Source organism: Clarias gariepinus, chromosome 22 (genome assembly GCF_024256425.1).
Source record: "Clarias gariepinus isolate MV-2021 ecotype Netherlands chromosome 22, CGAR_prim_01v2, whole genome shotgun sequence".
In the NCBI taxonomy this organism is placed as follows: Eukaryota; Metazoa; Chordata; class Actinopteri; order Siluriformes; family Clariidae; genus Clarias; species Clarias gariepinus.
The window spans coordinates 16222107-16242409 of record NC_071121.1 but is presented as its reverse complement, the minus strand read 5'-3'; the positions used below and the strand labels follow the sequence as shown (position 1 = coordinate 16242409).

The window sequence follows — 20303 nt, the reverse complement described above, 5'->3', positions numbered from 1 at the left end:
TTCTGCAGCTCAAAAAAAAAAAAAACATAAAAGTAAACAACACAAAATAAAAATAAAACAAATTAACCTGCACTTTACCTTTAAAAAAAAAGTAAAATCCCGACAGATACGTGTTTCCGTTTATGAGCGCAAGCGCTCTGTGTGTGTGTGTTCGGTGTGTGTGTGTATGTGTTTGGGTCTGTCGTTATGTGTGCGCACGCACGTAATTTGAAACCGTGCCGGTTCACAAACCAACACACACACACACACACACACACACACACACACACACACTAAAGGCGAGAGAGAGAGTGTGTGTGTGAACCGGCACAGTGTCAAATTACTTGCACACACATAACGACAGGCTGAGGGAGAAAATGGATTTTTAACCTTCTAATAAAAAAAAGTAAAAATAAATCCCAAAAGATAAGTGTTTTCGTTTATGCGCGCAGGCGCTGTGTGTGTGTGTTTGGGCCTCTCGTTATGTGTGTGCGCACGTGTAATTTGACACCGTGCCGGTTCACAAACACACACAAACACACACGCTAAAGGTGAGAGAGAGTGTGTGTAAACTGACATGGTGTCAAATTATGCGCGCGCACAGGCTGAGGGAGAAAATGGATTTTTACCCTTCTAATGAGACTTTCTTTTGCTTTACATGCACGCACACACGTGCGTCATAAGAAACAGTACACACATGCTGTAAGCACAAAATAAAACATGTTTTATACACACACATGTGGTCACAGAGTTGTAGTAAACAGTACACGTGTGCACTGATGTTGATTATACCAGTAAGAGACCCAGCATGGGAGCCAATTACCCACAATTCCATGGCACAAGAGAGAGAAAAACCATTGGCTCATTTGTGATTTTGTGACGCTTGGCGCATGTGTGCTACATAATACTCGGTAGTCCTAAACCAAGACTCGCTCGTATTTCAAGTAAAAAATGTATTCTAAAATTTTGCTCATCTTGCGAAACACTCGCAACACTCGCAAACCGCGTTACTCGAGTTTCCACTTTACCTGAATAATTAGAACTGAAAATTAGAGGTGTAAATGCCTAATTCTTCAGTGGCTTCATCATACTGTAAAATGAAGCTTTAGATCAAGATGCACAAGTTTGGTTTTTACCTTCTCTGAGTAGTAATGTGAGTGCAGACCAACACACACCCAGGTTCCATCTGAAGTAAAAATAAAATAAACAAATATCAAAAAAAATATTGGATTTACTCCAATATTTTTTTTCCTAATCAATCTCTGCTGCCATCTTGTGGTCATTCACCTTTATTCTCTGATTTATGGTTAAACCTACAGTAGGAAGGAGACTGAAGTGTATTGTAAAATACATTTTTGCCTTGAACAAAGGAATCATTAAGCAAATTTCCCAAAACCTACATGTACGCAGTAGCTGAGTGTATCAAGACATGAACAATATATGGATTTACCTCTGTCCAAAATATCACAGAACAAATGATGGATACATGCTTGAAGCAATTAAGGGGCATTAACCATTACATACCAGTACAGGGTATCCATAGTGGAGAGAACCATTTCATTGATCAGCCTCATGTATGTGTGATGTGGATGTTAGATCATGTTAGAATGATTGTTATTTAACTGATTTGAGCCTCAGGGTGTGGATGTGGATATTAAGGTCCTGGAATCGTGCATCCTAAACTATGTTTCTATGTACAAAATGTAAGTAGTTTTTTTTTTTTTTTTAGTGAAACTTAATTGTTTTTATGTTTGTACATTCTTTGTTTTTAATTTGTACATATCATCTGTACTGTCATTTCAGAATGCTTGTTCAGAACATGCTCCTTAGATAAAGGAATCTTAAATGTTGCTACTGTACTACTTTACCATCCACTTCACTACAATAACAAACTTCCTGCCATATTATCAAGAATCTCTTAAAGTCATTTACTTAATTTATGTATTTATTTTTACTTATGGGCCACATCTACAAATAATAAACTGTAATTTTTAAAATTTGTTTATATGTTGTGGTGGACAGAGTTTAGTATGGACACTAACTGGTCTCATGTGATGCTAGCTCTGGCTCATCACTGTATGCTGTTAATTGAGGATTTTTGTTATAATATTTCTCATTTGTTTTTGTTTTTTTTCATTTATATCTGCCTTTAATCTCATTATAGTCTTATATATGCGCTATACAAATAAAATTGAATTAAATATTGTACCTCTGTTGTGTCTCTTTGTTTCTCCTAAGTCACCTTTAGGAAAAATAAAAAGTTGAGCTTGTAATGGAAAAAAAGTTTAATTTACAGAAGTAGCTCATGTGTATTGTAAAAAAAAAAATAATAATAAAATAGATACTGCAGTCCACCAGATACCAATATTTACAATTATAAACAATATTTTCAGGTTAATGTATGAAATAAAGTAGTATATTTTATATCTAGTAAAGTCCAGTATATTGTGTGTGTGCGTGTGGGGGTGCGGAAGAAATAAGTGGCCTTACCGGTTTCAGTGAATCAGTCCAGAAGCATGATGATGTGCTAGGAAAATGGCTGTCCTGTAAAGTTGTCCTGATGGTGAATATCCTAATTTCGGAAAATTGTCCAAGAAAGTGGAAAACAGCTCTGAGACAAAATGGTTGAAATTTGGGTAACTTAGTTTGCAACTTAGTTATCAAGATGCGTATTTTATTTTTTTTTAACAACATTTTAACTTGATAAACAAGGTTTTCCGCATACACTTTAACATGATAAGCAAGTGAGGTTTTTGCACTATGAGTCTGTATACGCTTTTTCTGCTGAGCCAATGATCTGGGCCAATTGTTGTTCTCTTTCTTTTGCTGCAAGATTGTGTGAAATCGCATCCCATGCTCGGTCTTACTTGTAAAGTCAACTTTTCTGTGTGTATGCAGGTCTGTGCGTGAAAGTTGTCCTACATGATAATTCCCTCTTTCTCCTCCTTTCCCTCATGCACAGCCCGTTCAAAGGTAAAATGCAGGTTAATTATTGCCCAAGCACTATAGGGTGCTTTCCCACCATGTTGGGCTTTTTGGGGGTCTTAACATGCTTAGAAACTCTTGGCAGACAGGTTGCAATCTGCTGCAATGCCTGCGTGTCACACTAGATTTTGCTGCATAGCTCATACACACATGCACATATGCATGTGAAACCTGGTAGACATTTAGAGCTCACTGAGCTGAACAACTTTTGCACCCATGTCAACTTTTAAGCCCATGTCCTGGGTTCAACTCAACAGGAAGTCAGTTATTTTGGGTCGTTCACAAAATATACTCTATGGACACACGCCCATGTGATCTAAAGAGACTGAGGATGCAAAATTGTAGAGGGATTTTTGATTTCTCAAATATGGTTAATAACTTTGTGTGACATTATATTAAGTAACATTACATTCAGAGACATGTTCAGTGACATCACATTTAATAACTTAATTTGTTATTGAGTGCTTTTTTTCCAGCATTTCCATGGCCTATTCTACACATCACTAATGTTAACCCCCATAGATCACACGCGTACACATACACCGGCTTTTTGGAGGTCTTAACCTAAAATTCTCCCTATTCTACACACTCACACATCACATGTTGACATGTGGTTAACACTCACATCACTTTCTCTCTCACACACGCACACACAAACAGACTCGTACTCATACTAGACATTCGCTCCAAGACCAAATGGCGTCCACGATTCCCTTTGTGATTTAAAGGTGCAGAGACAACACTTTGATGTCTTAGTGTGTATGATTCTTTACCTTGGGTGCAGTTATGATTTTTTGCTACCTGATGGTAACATGAAGAAAGGGGACAGAAATTTTGTCCTAATCCATTAAGATGTCTTAGTCTCTTAATCCCATTTTTAGTTTTTAAATTCGTGTTGTGCTCTTGGTTGCACATTTGATTTGTATTCACATAAGGTGTGTCATGGCGTGCGCTTGTGATGGGCCCCAGAGACTTCAAAAGAGGCATGTACGCCTCTGAACACCGCCACAAGGGCAGCCGCGAGCTCACTGCTGGAGCTCCTGCGGCTCTTTAAGGGTTCTCGCATAAATGGAGCCTGATTATGGCGACCCTGTGGCCGAAGAGGAAAAGACCGCAAGAAGTGTTACGTCACAGCCATTTCCCCCCAGCGGGGAAGCCGTTCAGCCGCTGGATGTCAGAGAGGACTCCCATCTGAGGCGGCGTCCACAGAGAGAGCTGGGAGGAGTCGGTCCGGCCATCCGCCGAGTCAGCGCAAGCGGATAGAGACAGGAGCTGCTGTCCAAGCGGGCCCACGCTGCCGCTCTGTTCGCTGTCCACCGCTCACCAGCCCGTGCCCACATGCCAGTGAGGCACTGCCAACCAGACCTGCACATGCTTTTTAACCCTTTTCTACCCCATTTTTTCCTAAATAAATGACCCTTTTCCCCATAAGACCTCGCCTCGTGCTTTATGGTGCCGCCCATGAGACCCGTTACAGGTGTTAATTTTTTGTGGAAATTGTTATTTTATAAGGATTTTATCAAGTAAACAAATACCAATTAAATTTAAGTAAAGTCTTTTGTCACAATTTTCTCATGTGAAAAAATTGTACAGTACTGTTACTGTATACGTTAGCTGCATCTTTTTAAACTGTATTGCATGTAATTTCACTGAATATTTCTGTTAAAACAGATTATGTGATGACTATTTTGGATTCTTTTTGGATGCTCTTCTTTCCACTAAACATAGACATGAGGTCTACTGTTGTTTTTTTATGATTTAATATCAGATAAAAAAGTCAGTAAATTATTTATATAAAGATAAAGCCACATGTATCTTTAGAGCTCAGTAAAAAAATTTTTTTTTACAGTGGTTACTCAAGCGGAATGTCTATGACTGCCGCGCACTCTGTCGCAGCCAGACAGCAACAGCCAAAATAAATCAGTCGCAATTCAAAGTAATTTGTGAAATGACCGCCAGGTGGGGCAAAGGGACACAAAAAGTGTGTACCAACAACACAGCACAATGCATGTGTGTGAATGGCTGATGGTGTGAATTAACCAAATGTGGTTGTGAATAAATCTTTTAGTGAATGTAAAATGTTTGCATGAACCTGCGGCGCGCGTTTTGATCTAAAGTCAGCTGAACGAGCGTGCCGATATGAGATTTTTCTTTTTCCCAGAAACACAACAAACACATTCATAAGCGTTGTCTTTGCGGCGCTGTGCGAAACGCACGCCGATGTGAGCCGCTTTATTTTGGATGGTTGTGTATCGAGGGATTAAAAACAATACAAGACGTGTTATTATAAGGGAACATTTTATCTCTTCCATTCCAGTGATTAAATTTTATCTTTGTATGATAAAATGACTTGTGGCATGAATCTACACGAGTGCTTTAGTTTCAAATAATCATTCAATAACATGATAATAATAATCTAAAGTAAAATAATATTGTTCTTTTTGCTGTTTATGTCCACCACATATTAATTATTTAATTATCAATAATTAAAGCTGCTTACATCGCGCACGCTTTCACTTTTTAAAAATGCAGTGTTTAGTCAAGTATATGTCGCCTCTCATTATAAAACAAAGCTGCTCGTGTCGGCTCATATCGGCTCAACAATGGCATTGGTTTAAGCAGATGTTTAAGTGATCTCTGATTATGATCAACTAAAAAAAAAAAACTGATCACATTTCTTCCTCAAAGATGATGATTCACCAGGTTTTAATTTTTTGGGGGGGATTTTTCCAATTCCTCCCCGTCACTAGGGGGCTCCCACATTAAGGCTACTACTACCACTCAGCCAAGAGGGTCGAATACTATCACGTGTTTCCTCCGAGGCGGAGTAACACACTCGGAGGAAAGCGCTAGCCGCTCTTTCCGCGTGCGCGAGCACGAGCTCACAGACGCCCCTGATTGGCTGTAGAGCCGTAATTAATGAGGGAGCGCGAGTACCTCTCACCCCTCCCCTCTGAGATAGCTCGGCCAATCAGCTGTGAGAGGAAAACAGCATCACCCGGGGTTCGAACCAGCGTTCTTCGGATGATAGGGCAAGCACTTTACCACTGCGCCACCCGGAGGCCACTTACCAGGTTTTAATAATGCACTGGACAGTTCTTAACCCAATAACCAAATTCTTTGCTTGTTACAGGTTAATAAATTGACCATTGAATTGAAACAGAGTAACATCATCTTTAATAAACACAGAGATGTCTTTTTGACATGGTTGAGAAGCTACTCATTGGATCAGTTAATGTTAAATAACTTAAAAACACATGTACTGTAGTAATTGTTAAATAGAAGTCTCTTACATATTTACTTTGTTAAATCTATGTGGATTTGGTTAGCAGAGGCGACTTTCCAGATGTCCTACTAAGTTAAATTAAACATTTCCACATTGACTTTTGATGGCAAACTGTATACCATTTGGAAGAAGAAGTGTCATATCAATCAAGAGAACAAGAGATATCTCAGAGACCATGTGGGCTTTTATTATTTTATTAGGATCTTTATTAAAGATTTAAGGCAAAGTGTCTCACCGTATATTTACATTACATTTATTTCTAGTTTCTAAGTATCTGTAAAAAAACATCTTTGGTGAGATATTTTGTAAAAATAAATTGAACATAAAGCAAAACACATTAACAGGTTATATACAGTACATATCTCTTCAAAGACAAGACTGACTTTAAAGAGATTCTTGCCTGATACTGTAATATATGAAGTGGTTGGTAAAGTAGCAACATTTAATCTAAGCTTTCTTTACAGATGAAGTTGTATGTACAAATAATACAAGAATGTACTGAAAGTAGAATGTATAATTTCACTAATAAACTACTTACATTTTGTACATAAAAACTCAGAAACATATTTTAAGACATAAGATGGAAGGGATAATCTCATGTCTTGACAGAAATAGATGCTCCTGGAATAGCAATACTCTCTAGGCATTCCATACTCGTTTAAGAAATGTTGCATTGCTTACTGCATGCATGCTCGATATAAATTAGAAAATACTGCTATGCAGGGATGAAAGAATGGGTCATTACTTTGTTTTAAACTTTTCAGATAGATAACTTCCCACTGGCAGTAAACTGGTCAATTGTAATTGATCACATTGCTACAAAGAAATCTGTCATGTTTTCAAATATATGCAAGAATTAAAAAATATTGTTAATCTACATCACAGGAAGATCATACGATCTGTACTTCATTATGACTTTTAGAAAATACTTTTTTTTTCATGTCTACCAGGACCATGATATCTAACAAAACGTCTCGGGTTACTTTGCTGTAACCCTGTTCCCTGAAAAAGCGGGAACGAGATGCTGCGTGAAAACGCTTTGGGAACATCTTTTTGTGTTGCTGGTCATGAAGCATGTGTGTACTGTATCAAACACGGCAAATCTTTGGCTTATTTAACCTCGGTCAGGTGACGTCATCTGATGAAGTACACCTGCAGGTTATAAATAGGAGTGAACCGAAACATTCCTCAGATCAATTTTGTCAGAAAGGACGTCCAGTCATGCAAGCAGTGCGGCATTGGAGCGCAGCATCTTGTTCCCGCTTTTTCAGGGAACAGGGTAACAGCAAAGTAACCCGAGATGTTCCCTTTCAAAAGCTACACTCGATGCTGCGTGAAAACACTATGGGAACGAGAATACCAACGCCGTCGCACTGCAAGTGTCTGGACCCCCAGGGTTGTGTTGTGTGTGCGCACAATAGCCAAGGAGGTCTCAAAGTGCGAAGAGTGACCATGCGCCTCGTAGGCTAAGGCAATCTCGAAAGAAGAAACTACAGTATAAGAAAATCCATCTTACGGGTCAGAAGCCAGACAGGTGCTAACTCTAGTGGTTTGGAAGGGGTGTCAACCAGACCTGATCAGTGAGAACATGACAAGCCAAAATAGCGGCTACGTACATTTTGAGGGTACTAGGGCATAAGCCCAAAAACAACTTTTCTTGCAGAACTCCAGCACTGAAACAATTCAGCAGTGGACTAGGTCTACATGTTTCGCCATGCACTACTTTCAAACACCCTCACCTTGGGGGCATAAGTTCTTCTAGTGTGTGAAGGCTCCAGGGCTCCCAACTTCATATGCCCTGGAATGTACATCGCCTTGAGGGACAGGAACTCTTCCTGTGCCCAAAGCAGAACCTGGTGCGCTAGCTTATTCAAGGGGCATGAGCACAGTCCACTCTAGCGATTATGTACGAGCCTACCGTAGTGTTGTTCACGCGCACTAGCCTCAACTGCTGGAGGAGGTGTTTCAGGGCCAAAATAAAGCCATCATTTCGGGGCAATTGATGTGCCACGTAAGAAGATGGCTTCTCCAGCTCCCTCGCGCTCCCTTGGCCTGGACTGCCATCTAAGACCGCACCTCAGCCCCTGAGTAAATCCCCTGACTTTCAGCTAGAATGTACATCGCCCCGAGGGACAGGAAGTCGCCCTGTGCCCAAAGCAGAACCCGCCCGGGCTCGCGGTTTCTCTTTAAAGAATGCAAGCCGCACGCAAAGCACTCAAAACAAAGGTGTGGAGATCGCACTCCAAAAGAGATCTATCACACGGAAGATCTCCTAACAAACTCCACCATATCAGTAAGTTAAAACTTTTAATCTGCTTGCATACATAACACGTGAACACAATGCGGTCCTGAAGACAAAAAAATCTGAGGAATGTTTCCGGTTTACTCCTATTTATAACCTGCAGGTGCACTTTATCAGATGACGTCACCTGACCGAGGTTATATAAGTCAAAAATTTGGCGTGTTTGATACACACATGCTTCACAACCGGCAACACAAAAAGATGTTCCCATAGCGTTTTCAAGCAGCATCGAGTGTACACTGTAAAAAAAAAACTGTCAAATTTACGGTAAAATACCGGCAGCTGTGGTTGCCAGGAATATACCGTGAAAAAAATTTGGAATCTGTAAAAGACAATACGGTATACTGGTTTTGTAACCCTAAATTTTAAGGTAGACAACGTATTATTTTACCAAAATCATGGTAGAAAAAAACAAATATATTTGTCAATTATACAGCAATTTAATGTAAAAAATGCAACTTTCCATAGCTTTTTACAGATATTTGCAGTAAAAAAAAAAGTTATAATATAATAATATTTACAGTAATTTGTTGTTAATTTAACAGTAATAGGATAGACCCTATTATTGTAAATAACTGTAAAAATAACAGAAATATGTTAAACCTTATTAAAACTTTTGACAGTAAAAAACACAGTGAAATTGTATAACAAATTACAGCATTTTATTTTGACCAGATACATTTTACGGTAAATTCCTGGCAACCACAGCTGCCGGTATTTTACCGCTAAAAATACAGTACAATATGAGGAACATAAATAGTTTACCGTACATTTTACATTTGCAACTGCTAAATATAGAAAAATCTAAAGATGCTCATATATAACCAAGGTAGTGAATATTACTGATAAACAATGAGAAAATTTGACATACCATTTGAAAGCAGACTAAACATATCATTTTCTCTATTCCTGAAGGAATGAATAAACATGAAAAAAAAATTACCTGCCCCCGACCTATCAACAGTAATGAGTCACTGGGTCCTGCCTTGGTGAAGGAAACGACTCAGTGGAGTTTCTAATGCGCATGGTGTCGAAGATACAAGCTCTGCAGGAGTACTTCAATGTCCATTAGGAGTTTACTTTGGACTGGCAGGATGCCCTCTGCAGCAAAAAATAGACAAAGTTGATCAGTGCTTGAGCAAAATGCACAGAAATGAACAAAACGTGCTGGCAAAAACAGATCTAATGATAAATGATTTCTTAAGTGTAAAATATACAGTTCTTAAAGGATAGCTTATTGTCAAAATGCAACCTGGGCTGTTTTTTTTTTTTTTTTTTTTTACTGTAAACGAGACAAACATATATCTAAAAGCATAATTACGACAAACGAGCCGTTTTAGAGATTGACCGTGATTTTGTTTTGTGGTCAATAGCCGGTGAATGGGAATACTAGGGGCATAAATTTGAGCGCATCATAATCGATACAGTAAAAAAAAAAAAAAAAACGCCCAGGTTGTGTTTTGGCAATAGTTATCCTTTAAATCTACTTATGTAAAAGTGATAAATAGACAATGCAGCCCTAATCACAATCATAATTTGTTGGAAAACGTATTTAAGTTTCCTATTGATTTATCATAGAACTTAAAGTTAATGGCTGAATGCATGGTGATGAGACCTATCATTCAATCTACATTTTATAGCGTATGAAACTGCTCACCTGGACATAAACCTGAGCTCGGCTGATTAAGATTAGTGTCTCCTGTCCATTTTTCTTTAGCAAAACTTGAATAATACCACTGCTTACCTCTTATTGAATTTTTGGGTGCATTCATTTGAAGAGCCTCGTATAAACAGGCAGGGTGTGATGTTTAGGGAAACCAAAGAATACAGGCGCCATAATTTCTGCCAGAATACTCATGGGGGGCAATGAAGCTTTCATTGTGGACTGGCTAGATACCTTCTGCATTCAGAAAGAAAAGAAAAAGGGCACACACCATAAACAATAATAAATGACAAAAATAATGAGACAAGAAATGAAAGTAACAAAATAAGTGCAAATCAAGTTTCCCTGTGTTGCAGTGTAGCTGAATGTTTTTCAACAATTTGATTTACGGTAAAACACATACCAAATATTTCCAGCCAAGGTTTGTTTCAATCTTCAGCATGCTTTTCCTGCCGTTGTCTTCAAACTGTTTCATCTGTCACTCTCATTTGATGCTGTTTACAAAAACAAAACAGCAATATTGTAAAGGAAAAAAGGAAAATGAATTTAATGGAAAAAAAAAAGATTATGACCTGAAATCTCACCATTTCCTTAGAGTCACAGGTCCTTTGAGTGTCCTTATGGTTTCTGCTTAAATTCAGTGTCTGAAAAGGGCAGGAACAAAACAAACCTTTTTAAATCATAATAAAGACAAAATAAGATTTGGAGACAGACAACAAAGAAATGTGTAAAATATCTTCTTGAATCTGTTTACTTTACTAACCTTGAAAGAGACTCTTGGGTCTTAGCTGTGCCACCACCCTTAAACCTTAAAACACATGCATCAGAAAACCACTGCAACAAAATTTCAGATGTCCTTCACTGACAAATTTTATTGTCTTGAACATATTTTGACCTCCACACTCTTGCTACTAGTCAAATATATTGCTTTAAACAAATAAAGACAAAACAAGCATCTAAAGCTTCTCCTGGCATTATGAAAAAAGAAAGCCAAAACTGCTTAAGCTCTACACTTAAAGTCATCTAACAAATGTATATTAACCATTTTCAGGAAAACATGAATTTGAACAAGCACATAAGCTTGTGACATGACTTTTGCAGAAACGTACAGCTACAAAATGCTATGATAACAGTTAAAATCAAGTAATGTTTGTAACAGACAGTGCTGTTTAAATTTCAATGTTAACAGTTCAGTGCAACACATAACTTGTTTGCTAATTAAGGCAATACAAAATTCAAATAGTTTAAACTCTTGTATAGAATATAGAACATCTCTAAAACATCAAAAGTACAGTTCTCAGTAACAATCCCTAGTTAGAGGGATTGTTTAAAGATATATGGTCAGAACCTCTGAAAAGCATGCCTGCGATAACAGAAATCAGGTAAGAGTACAGCACTCAATATCAGCTGGGATAACTGAAAACATAAACAACAAAGTAGTTCCCAGTCAAGGTACAGTTAAGCTGACTGTACCGATCTGTTCAAAATGTCTTTAAACGGTCTCTCGCCACTCGTGATCAGAGAGATCAGCGATGAGGGTGAGTACTCTTGGGTTCACATGCAGTGTCTTCTTCTTAGTTTTTTCAACTTTTGTTCCCTTCTCTGGGTTAATGTTGAAGAAACACCTTGATAAACACAATAATCCATAATAAAACACTATACAATGGAAAAAAAAGAAAGGGAAAGGCCAGGGAAAAGTAAAAGAATTACCTCTGAAGGAATTCAAGTGTGGAGCCAAGTTCCAGGGGATAGTGGATGTTCAGGCAGTAGTAGCTACCAAGCATCAGACAGATTGCAGAGATGAAGTCAGTTATTTGGTCATTTACAACTTTGTGGTCAATGCTGAGCATGAACAGTCTCGATGCAAAGCAGGAGGATCCTTGGAATGAAATACAAGGGTAAAAGAATTACCTGTAAAACTCCCTTTACCATTCAAATGTGTCTTAAAATAGTAAAAGTGCAGACATTTAATATAGCGTATCCTTGCATAAGCTTTGGTTCGGTGCACTTGTACTGATTTTCAACTCACCACAAACAATGATACATGGTGTCACAGGCAGGCTTTCCACTTGGACTTCTTTTGCCAGACATGTTTCATCAACATAGTGGAAGAGGGTCTCCTCTTTTTCATCGAAATAGGAGAGAAGGAGGAGCATCATATCTTTCACATCTTCTGAGCAGCCCGTCAGCTGTCCCCTCTGCATTCGAAGCTTTATGACAGCCTCCAAGACACGCTTGCTCTTGTCTGCACAAGTGGTTTTTAGAAAGTCCAGAAGCCGTTTTCCCTTCTTTTCCAGACTGGTGAGAAAAGTCTCTTTCAGCGGTACCCCAGTAAGTTCTTCAAAATGGACTGTCATTCCAATCGCCTGAAACAAAAAAGGCCACTCTTCTTTAAGGGTTTGCATGTTTGCTCCGCTGTTTATTGCTTTGCGCTGAGAGTAGTAGGTACATTTCATTAGAGTTTTTACTTCTTCATGACTGAAACTTGTCTGTTCACTGAAAATCTTCATACGTTCCTTCTTCTCCTGCTGGGTTTCCAGTGTCTCACTGACTGGCAAAAACTTCATGTCCCACTTTATGCAGCCATATGTGTCTTGAACAGATGCTCGCTTTTCAGGTGTGACTTCGTCGGTGTCATCTGATCCTCCCTGTTTGCGCTTCTTTAACACTGGTGAAGTAGACCTCTTCACATTTTCAACTCGTGCCTGAATCTGTTTTACCAAAGAGTGGTACCCCTGTCCTACCACATCCCCCTCTATGACATCCTGCAGTGACTTGGGATACATTGCAACCAGTTTTTTTGCAATTTCAGTCGAGGCTCTTCTACTTGGAGAGGCACAGGCTTTCATCATCTCCTTCACAATGATGCGGATCATCTCCCTCCGCAATCGAGGCTTTGGTCTTTTCTCTCTCTGAAGACACTGAATCAAGTCTTCTGGAAAATCTTCACTTGGAATTCTAAAGTTATCTACCCAGTCTAGAGAATATATTGGACTGGGTGAGGGGGAGGCAGAAAATGAGGAGCAAGAAGATGGAGACGACATGCTGGCCTGGCTTGAAATTTCCATATTTGGTGCTGTAAAACAATATCACAAACGATAGATTAATTGTACTTTTTGGACCTTGGCCAAAGCATAATAAAAAAAAACAGAAAGCCCTTCATGGCTATTGTGCAATGAAATCATAATACTTACTGGTTTGTTTCCAGGCAGCCAGCAGTTTTCTTGCCTGAACTGGTCTCAGGACAGAGTTCAGATCAGCCTCACTAATGAACTGCAAGTCCTCAGATGTCTCCACTCCTAATGATTGTAGTGCCTCCAGTACAATTTCAAGGATTGAGGCAGACAGGTCCGGCAGCACCTTAGTAATGGAACTCCTTATGCTGTCCCCCATTTCCGAGATGTCTAATAAAAGAATGTGAATAAAGGTCAATTTACACCAAGTGGTACCTTTGGTCTTAAAATATTAGTGTTTCATAAGTACCAAACTAACAGCCCCATTATTGTGACAGCACACTGTGTTTCAATGGAACCATTTGGTACCCATACTTCATGTAAGATGTTAATGGATAGAAATCAATTAAGTCAATGATGTTCACACACTGCATCTTTTCTTTTTCCTTTCTCACTGAGTGCAGATGATACTGAGAATGGTATTCTGTCACGTGCACCGACACCAGAAAATAAACACTGTCATTCTTAATCAAAATGAGAACTACTTCACCAAACTCAACAGAGTCAGAGCCCCCTGTGACAAGGAAGTGTCCTTTCTTGTACTGTGTTCCCTTGTACATCATTTCTACTGTGACCTTTGTATTGGTTTCAGTGAAGTCAAACATTTGAACTGCTTCTTGAATGGCTTTACTGTACAGCACTGAGTAAAATGGAGAACCATCTTTGACTTTTAAGACAGATTGACACAATGACCCTGCTGCAAGATAGGCTTGAAACATCTGATGTCTTTCAGAGAGTGTATGGCAGAGGTTTTTGAAATTTTTCAGATTTCTGGCACACCTCTTGAAATAACTGTGCTTACTTTCAAAGCGCATTGTCCATAATCTTATCAGTGGGCCAAATTTCAGAATCAGTGCTGGGTAATGGCGTAGAAAATGGTGTTTTGGTCTCAGGTTGCATTCTGGGAACAGAGCTTTTCTTGACTCTAAATATTCTTGAATAAGAATATCAAGATATGCTACCTGAGCCACTGAAATTTTCTGAGCACACACCATGTCTACAATATCTTTCAGCTGCAGAGTTAAGTTCCACACATCATCTGTGGGGTCTGTCACTATGTCACCAACTATGAGAGGCAGCAATCGGAGGAAGTTCCAGTTCTGTATTGCCTGTCCTGAGAGTTTAGCTGCTTGAGGACTGACCTCAGATGGCTTTGTAGAAGCATCAGAGGCATGGTAACTAAACTGTTTGATGCGTCGGTTCAGAGTGGAGTAAGTGAACCATGCTTTTTTTTTTATGAAGTATTTCAGATACAGTGCCACATCATAAGCCAAAACTCCCTCAAAGATATCATGACCTAGACATGGTGGCAAGCCTGGCATACAAACGTTGAAGTATTTCAGTGAATTGAACACTGACCTGAACTTCACTCCTTCGACGTCTGGTGTATTGTCAATCTGGAGGCGATCAACAGCAGAGTTGTAGTTCTCTTTGGTACGTTCTGGTCCACACAGATTTGGGTCAGCACCCTGAAATTCAGATTTCGTTATCAGGCAGTACCTGCAGAAGTACTTTGAAGAACTAAAGTTTTCAGTGAAGCCACCAATACAGTGAGAACCCAGATTATCACCAGCAATGCAAAACAAAGTTCCTTTGACTCTAGTTTCATCTGATGCAACAATCCCACTGCCCTCCAATTCTTTCAAATCTGCTAGTAATTCAGAAAACACATTAGCATGACCAAACTCTTTAAAATCTTTCTCCCTGCACAGTAAGACCAGAGACATGTGATCTGTGTCTGAGCGTACATGAAGTGGCAAGTTTGCCACTGATGCATATACAGCTAATACCTTGTGTTTTGTCCTTGCAGAGCCTAAAGGGTTAACGACTTCAAAGGCATCTTGGTAGAGTACTAGCTTGAGGCATGATGGGTTTTGACCAAAAAAATCATTTGATTTAAACACCTTACTATCACTTATGTCACACAGAACATCAGCAGGAGGCTCAGTAGAGGGCTCTTCTGATTTCTGCCACAGATCAGACTCTAGCAGACATCTCAAAGTCTCTCTTAAAGGCACATAATAGGCAAAACTATCTTTTCTGTTTTCATCTCTCCCTAAAAATATTTTCTTTGGTTCCACATAGTTGAAGGCTTTTTTAAAGGTCTGAGCTCTGGAGTGCACTGTCCTCAATGGCCCAGTATGACATGCAGAAAAAAGATCATAGCTTTTGACAGACTTGCAGACTTTGTTGATGTCCTCCTCTGATAATGATGTGTCATCTTTTAACAGTGATGCAAGTTTACCCAAACTGTATGTCTGTCCCAACTCATGTATGTTCTGCATTTCCTCTACAATGTTCTGTATGGTTGAAGCAGGCAGTAGAAACTGACCCTGCAATTTTAAGTAGAATAATGAAACGTTTCTCAGAAAAAGATCACAGAATTCAGGGGGCATTTCCATGTTATCTTCATCTGTAACAGACTGTGCAGCAGGCTCGGAAATCAAGGGTACAAAGTCATCTGATGTGGTTGGAACAGATGATGATTGACATGCAGATTCTCTATATAAATCACCAATGCTGCTGTCTGAAAACTCTCTGTGTTTACGTGACATGTGAGCAGTAAAAGATGATTTAACTCTAAAGGTAATTGTGCATCCTCTAACTGGACAAGTGACCACGTGTCCTTCCACAATATGGCTCTTCAGATGAGCTATTAACTCTTTAGAGTTCTGACACTGACGTTCACACATCGCCATTGCACATGTAAACGAAGAAACCACCGCCACACCAGTGACATGGCTGGTGGCAGAGTGTCTTCGGTAAAAATGAGCCTTAAACGCGCCATACCTGGTGTATGTCTGCTTGCAGCCTGCTTCAATACACCGAAAGAAACAACGTGGCTCATTCCGATGAAGTTTACAATGAAGCACGTAGCCCCTTGATGACTGAACTACCTTACCACAGAAATTACAGGTTAACATAACTCCAGGTACATTGGTAATTCCTCCCTAGCGAATTAAGCACGCCAAACACAGAAACTAATCCAGAGCAATGCTTCCCTCGCGACAGTAATTCTAACTTAACTCACAAATGCTAACTAAATTCACCACCTCACTCATAAAAAAAAAAAAAAAAACTGCTAAAATTATCGATAAACGCTGGGCTGGTGGATTTTTATAAGAGAGATAACTTAAAGTTGCATGTACTCACCTCACCTCGAACTAATTGTAAGCTGCCAGGATGTCTACAAATTCCGAAGATGCTGTGGTCCAAGCAACTATAAATGGCGCTAATATACGAGTTCAAAACTGTGTCCGTTAGCGAAGCCAAATTGAGTCTCCTGCATGAAAAAAAGAGCGGTTGGCACAGAAAAAAAGAGCGGTTGTGAAACACAACAACATAAAGATGTTTTAAAATAATAATTAAAAAAGATTATTGAAATAAATTTTATTCACAACCATGAACTTTATTTTAAACATTTTAATTTTTTTTATCAGAAGGTTAACAATGATATACTGCAGGCCTAACTTTTAATCTGTATATCAGTATCTGAATAAAAAAAAAAAAAAAAATATATATATATATATATATATATATATATATATATATATATATAATCAATTTTATTGTCTTTCACTGCTGATATATATATATATATATTACCTGGTTGTATTATTATGGTGGACCCTATTTTTTAACATCTTGCTTCTGTAAAAATAAATGTTTTTGTTTGCTTAAAAATCTACAGCTTTATACTGTGAATTCCAATGTGCACAACCCCAAAAGATGTAGTTTTACTCAAATAATACCGTAAAATCTAAGTTTTTCAAACATTTTCAACATTACAATATTTAATTGTAAAATGTATGCATATTTATTTGTTTTCACAGAAAATATTTATAATTTCAACATTTTATTACAGTAAAAAACAAAGTTTTATCCAGTCTCACAATTAACGGTTATTCAATCTATTTAATACAGTAAAATTAAGTTTTTGGTTTTACGCTCCATTACCGTTGGAATTTGACGGTGTTTTGCTGTATATTTTACTGACTTTTGTTACAGTGTAGCTTTTGAAAGAGAACTGCTCTGCCTTCACATGCTAGTGAGGCGCTATGGCCACTTTGTTTTTTTTTTACTTTCCTAAACAAAAATGAAAACCAAAGTGTCTAATCCACCTCTAGAACACCAAAGCATACTACAGCAAATTTTCACATAAATAAAAAACTAAGGTTGTCATATGATGTTAGGATTGTGTGTTTGCAGACTTTTCCACACTTATAGTAGTGACCCTTAACACATACTCAGTAGGCTTAATTTACTGTACTTCAGATTGTCTTGTAATTGCACACAGCCTTTCACTTAAATTAAAATACTTAAAAAACAGCATCTCAGCCTGTAAAGTCCATGGTTAACCTTTGTTTGAAGCCAATGTATTCACCAATGAAAAATCCGTCCTCACGAAACTCACATTCCGCGTTCCCATAGTCGGCAGAGCCGCCCAGGCTGCTGTCATCTTTGATTTCTCTCACTAGTATAGGCTGACTGCCTTAGAAACAACTGCAAAACCAATAAAATGCAAAATGACTAACTAAAGAAATGTTAGTGGTTGCATGTCTTCCTTCTCTTTCACTGCAATTAAAAAAAATAACTATAAACTACTTTGTCATATACTGTCATGTTCATTTTACAGAAAAAATGTAAATATTTTATTTATATTTATAGTATCAAATAAAATATAATACAGCTGTGTTGAAAATAAAGCTACTGATTTGAACTGAGATTAAAAGCAACCGAAAGTTTTTCTTTTTTCTGTGTGTTTCAAGAACATTGATTACCTTGACAATGCGTAGTTATGAAGTTCTTTCAATGTTTTCCATTTTAAATATATTTTTTTACCCTTTTATCTTTTTTGTGTCCAGGGCTATGGTTTTAAATCTGGCTTCTAGTCTGTGTGCACGGAATATGCATTTTCTCCCTCCTTGGTCGGTTTCCTCTGAGTTTCCCAGTTTTCTGTCATAGTCCAAAGACTGTAGTGGAACAGTGCTCTTCTGCACTTCTGACTGTAGTGGAACAGTGCTCTTCTGCACTTCTGACTGTAGTGGAACAGTGCTCTTCAGATCTTATTTGATTGATTACTTTCAGTTTGTGGGAGTAAATAGTAACCCACACGGAAAAAACCTATATAAAACATATATGTTTTAATATAGGTTTGATATAGGTTTTTAATATATGTGACATATATAAAATTGGCCGTTTTCCTATATTATATGTACATATATGTACATATATGCGTACATATATGTGCGCGTGCATATATGCGTGCATATATGTACCTATAGACATATATGTGACATATATAAAATTGGCCGTTTTCCTATATTATATGTACATATATGTACATATATGCGTACATATATGCGCGCGTGCATATATGCGTGCATATATGTACCTATAGACATATATGTGACATATATAAAATTGGCCGTTTTCCTATATTATATGTACATATATGTACATATATGCGTGCGTGCATATATGTACCCATATAGACATATATAAAATTGGCCGTTATCCTATATTATATGTACATATAAGTGTACATATATACGTGCATATATGTACCTATGTGCATATATATGCACCTATATTTTTACCCAGATATTAGTAAAATTATTAAAATCCATAGCTGTTAGACAACATAAATAAAAGCCCAAAATGTAGAAATTTAATTTTTTTATTTTTTTAAGAACAATCAAATAGTAAAAGAACAAAAATAAGACAAAAAAACTCAACAGGAAGAAAACATATATATATTTTGAGGACCTTCTCAGCTTCGTGAGCTTTGAATTGATAGATGTGCCTGTCTGCCCTCGGGTGGCTGCCGGCCACTTCTTCAATGTAGCATCTAAAAAAGACAAAAATAATAAGACAGTATAATAATAATAAATGATTATTTATTAAAACATTTATAAACATCTGTAAACTCCATAAGGCATTAGCTTAGCCACCAGGAAATATCATGTTTGTGCTACATACAGAAAGGCAGCATGTTAGCATGATTTACCTAAACTATGTAAATGGCATTGAAAGCCAATGTGTCACACAAGCTGACAAGAGCTAGCTGAAGTGAGGAAAATATTTACTAATATTAGTTTAATATTATCAGAATAAGAGTTATATAAGACTTAATAACTTACCCAGTGTGTCCTCCTGGATTCTCTCTTCAAAATGGTAAATTACCTTCTTCTGAGGTAAATGTAAACTCCTCCCACTTTCCAGAACATTCTGAAGAGTTTCCTTGTCCGGGGGGCGTGGCCTAGTATGTAAATTAGCCGGACTGATTTCCGTGTGATTGGCGTGTGGGCGTGTCCTGCCTCGGGTCATTAGCAGATAACTCGACAAAAATTCTAAAATGTGTTTTTTATTTAGTTAGTTCTTAGTTATTGCCTTGATAATAGCTATATAGGAGACATATCTTGTATGTACATATAGGGCTTATATGTGGATATAAAGAAGCAATACAGGAGACCTATATGGCCTGTATATGCACATATATGCACCTCAATTTTGCCTATATGCAGCATATATATTATCATATATATGCATTTATACTGCATATAGGCTTCATATATGCGCATATATCCTCATGTAGGTCAGGATATATGTGCATATATACTGCATATAGGTGAGGATATATGTGCATATATAGTGCATATAGGCCTTCATATATGCGCATATATCCTCATATAGGTCAGGATATATGTGCATATATACTGCATATAGGTGAGGATATATGCGCATATATCCTCATATAGGTGAGGATATTTGCGCATATATACTGCATATAGGTTTCATATATGCGCATATATCCTCATATAGGTGAGGATATATGTGCATATATACTGCATA

General features: G+C 37.9%; 1 protein-coding gene, 3 long non-coding RNA genes and 1 pseudogene across 4 annotated transcripts; 1 reads left to right on the top strand and 4 right to left on the bottom strand.

Annotated features, from left to right (window-relative positions):
- The window catches only part of LOC128510348 (neural cell adhesion molecule L1-like protein), a 52758-nt pseudogene extending 48740 nt beyond the window's left edge, over nt 1-4018 (top strand).
- A 5208-nt stretch (nt 4019-9226) lies between these two features.
- Nucleotides 9227-11023, bottom strand: LOC128510675 (uncharacterized). Its single transcript, XR_008356124.1, has 5 exons — nt 10979-11023; nt 10800-10859; nt 10619-10709; nt 10297-10452; nt 9227-9653 (listed from the first exon to the last, which is right to left on the bottom strand). It is a non-coding gene; the product is annotated as an uncharacterized LOC128510675 (long non-coding RNA).
- Nucleotides 11024-11045: 22 nt separating this feature from the next.
- Nucleotides 11046-12866, bottom strand: LOC128510673 (uncharacterized). The gene is made up of 3 exons (XM_053483124.1): nt 12245-12866; nt 11926-12094; nt 11046-11840 (listed from the first exon to the last, which is right to left on the bottom strand). The coding sequence occupies exons 1-3, from the start codon at nt 12780-12782 to the stop codon at nt 11708-11710; spliced, it is 840 nt and encodes a 279-aa protein (XP_053339099.1). The 5' UTR covers nt 12783-12866; the 3' UTR covers nt 11046-11707.
- A 5-nt stretch (nt 12867-12871) lies between these two features.
- Nucleotides 12872-16739, bottom strand: LOC128510674 (uncharacterized). The gene is made up of 4 exons (XR_008356123.1): nt 16602-16739; nt 14808-14917; nt 13410-13619; nt 12872-13291 (listed from the first exon to the last, which is right to left on the bottom strand). It is a non-coding gene; the product is annotated as an uncharacterized LOC128510674 (long non-coding RNA).
- A 2371-nt stretch (nt 16740-19110) lies between these two features.
- Nucleotides 19111-19777, bottom strand: LOC128509929 (uncharacterized). The gene is made up of 2 exons (XR_008356088.1): nt 19592-19777; nt 19111-19299 (listed from the first exon to the last, which is right to left on the bottom strand). It is a non-coding gene; the product is annotated as an uncharacterized LOC128509929 (long non-coding RNA).
- Nucleotides 19778-20303: the final 526 nt, after the last annotated feature.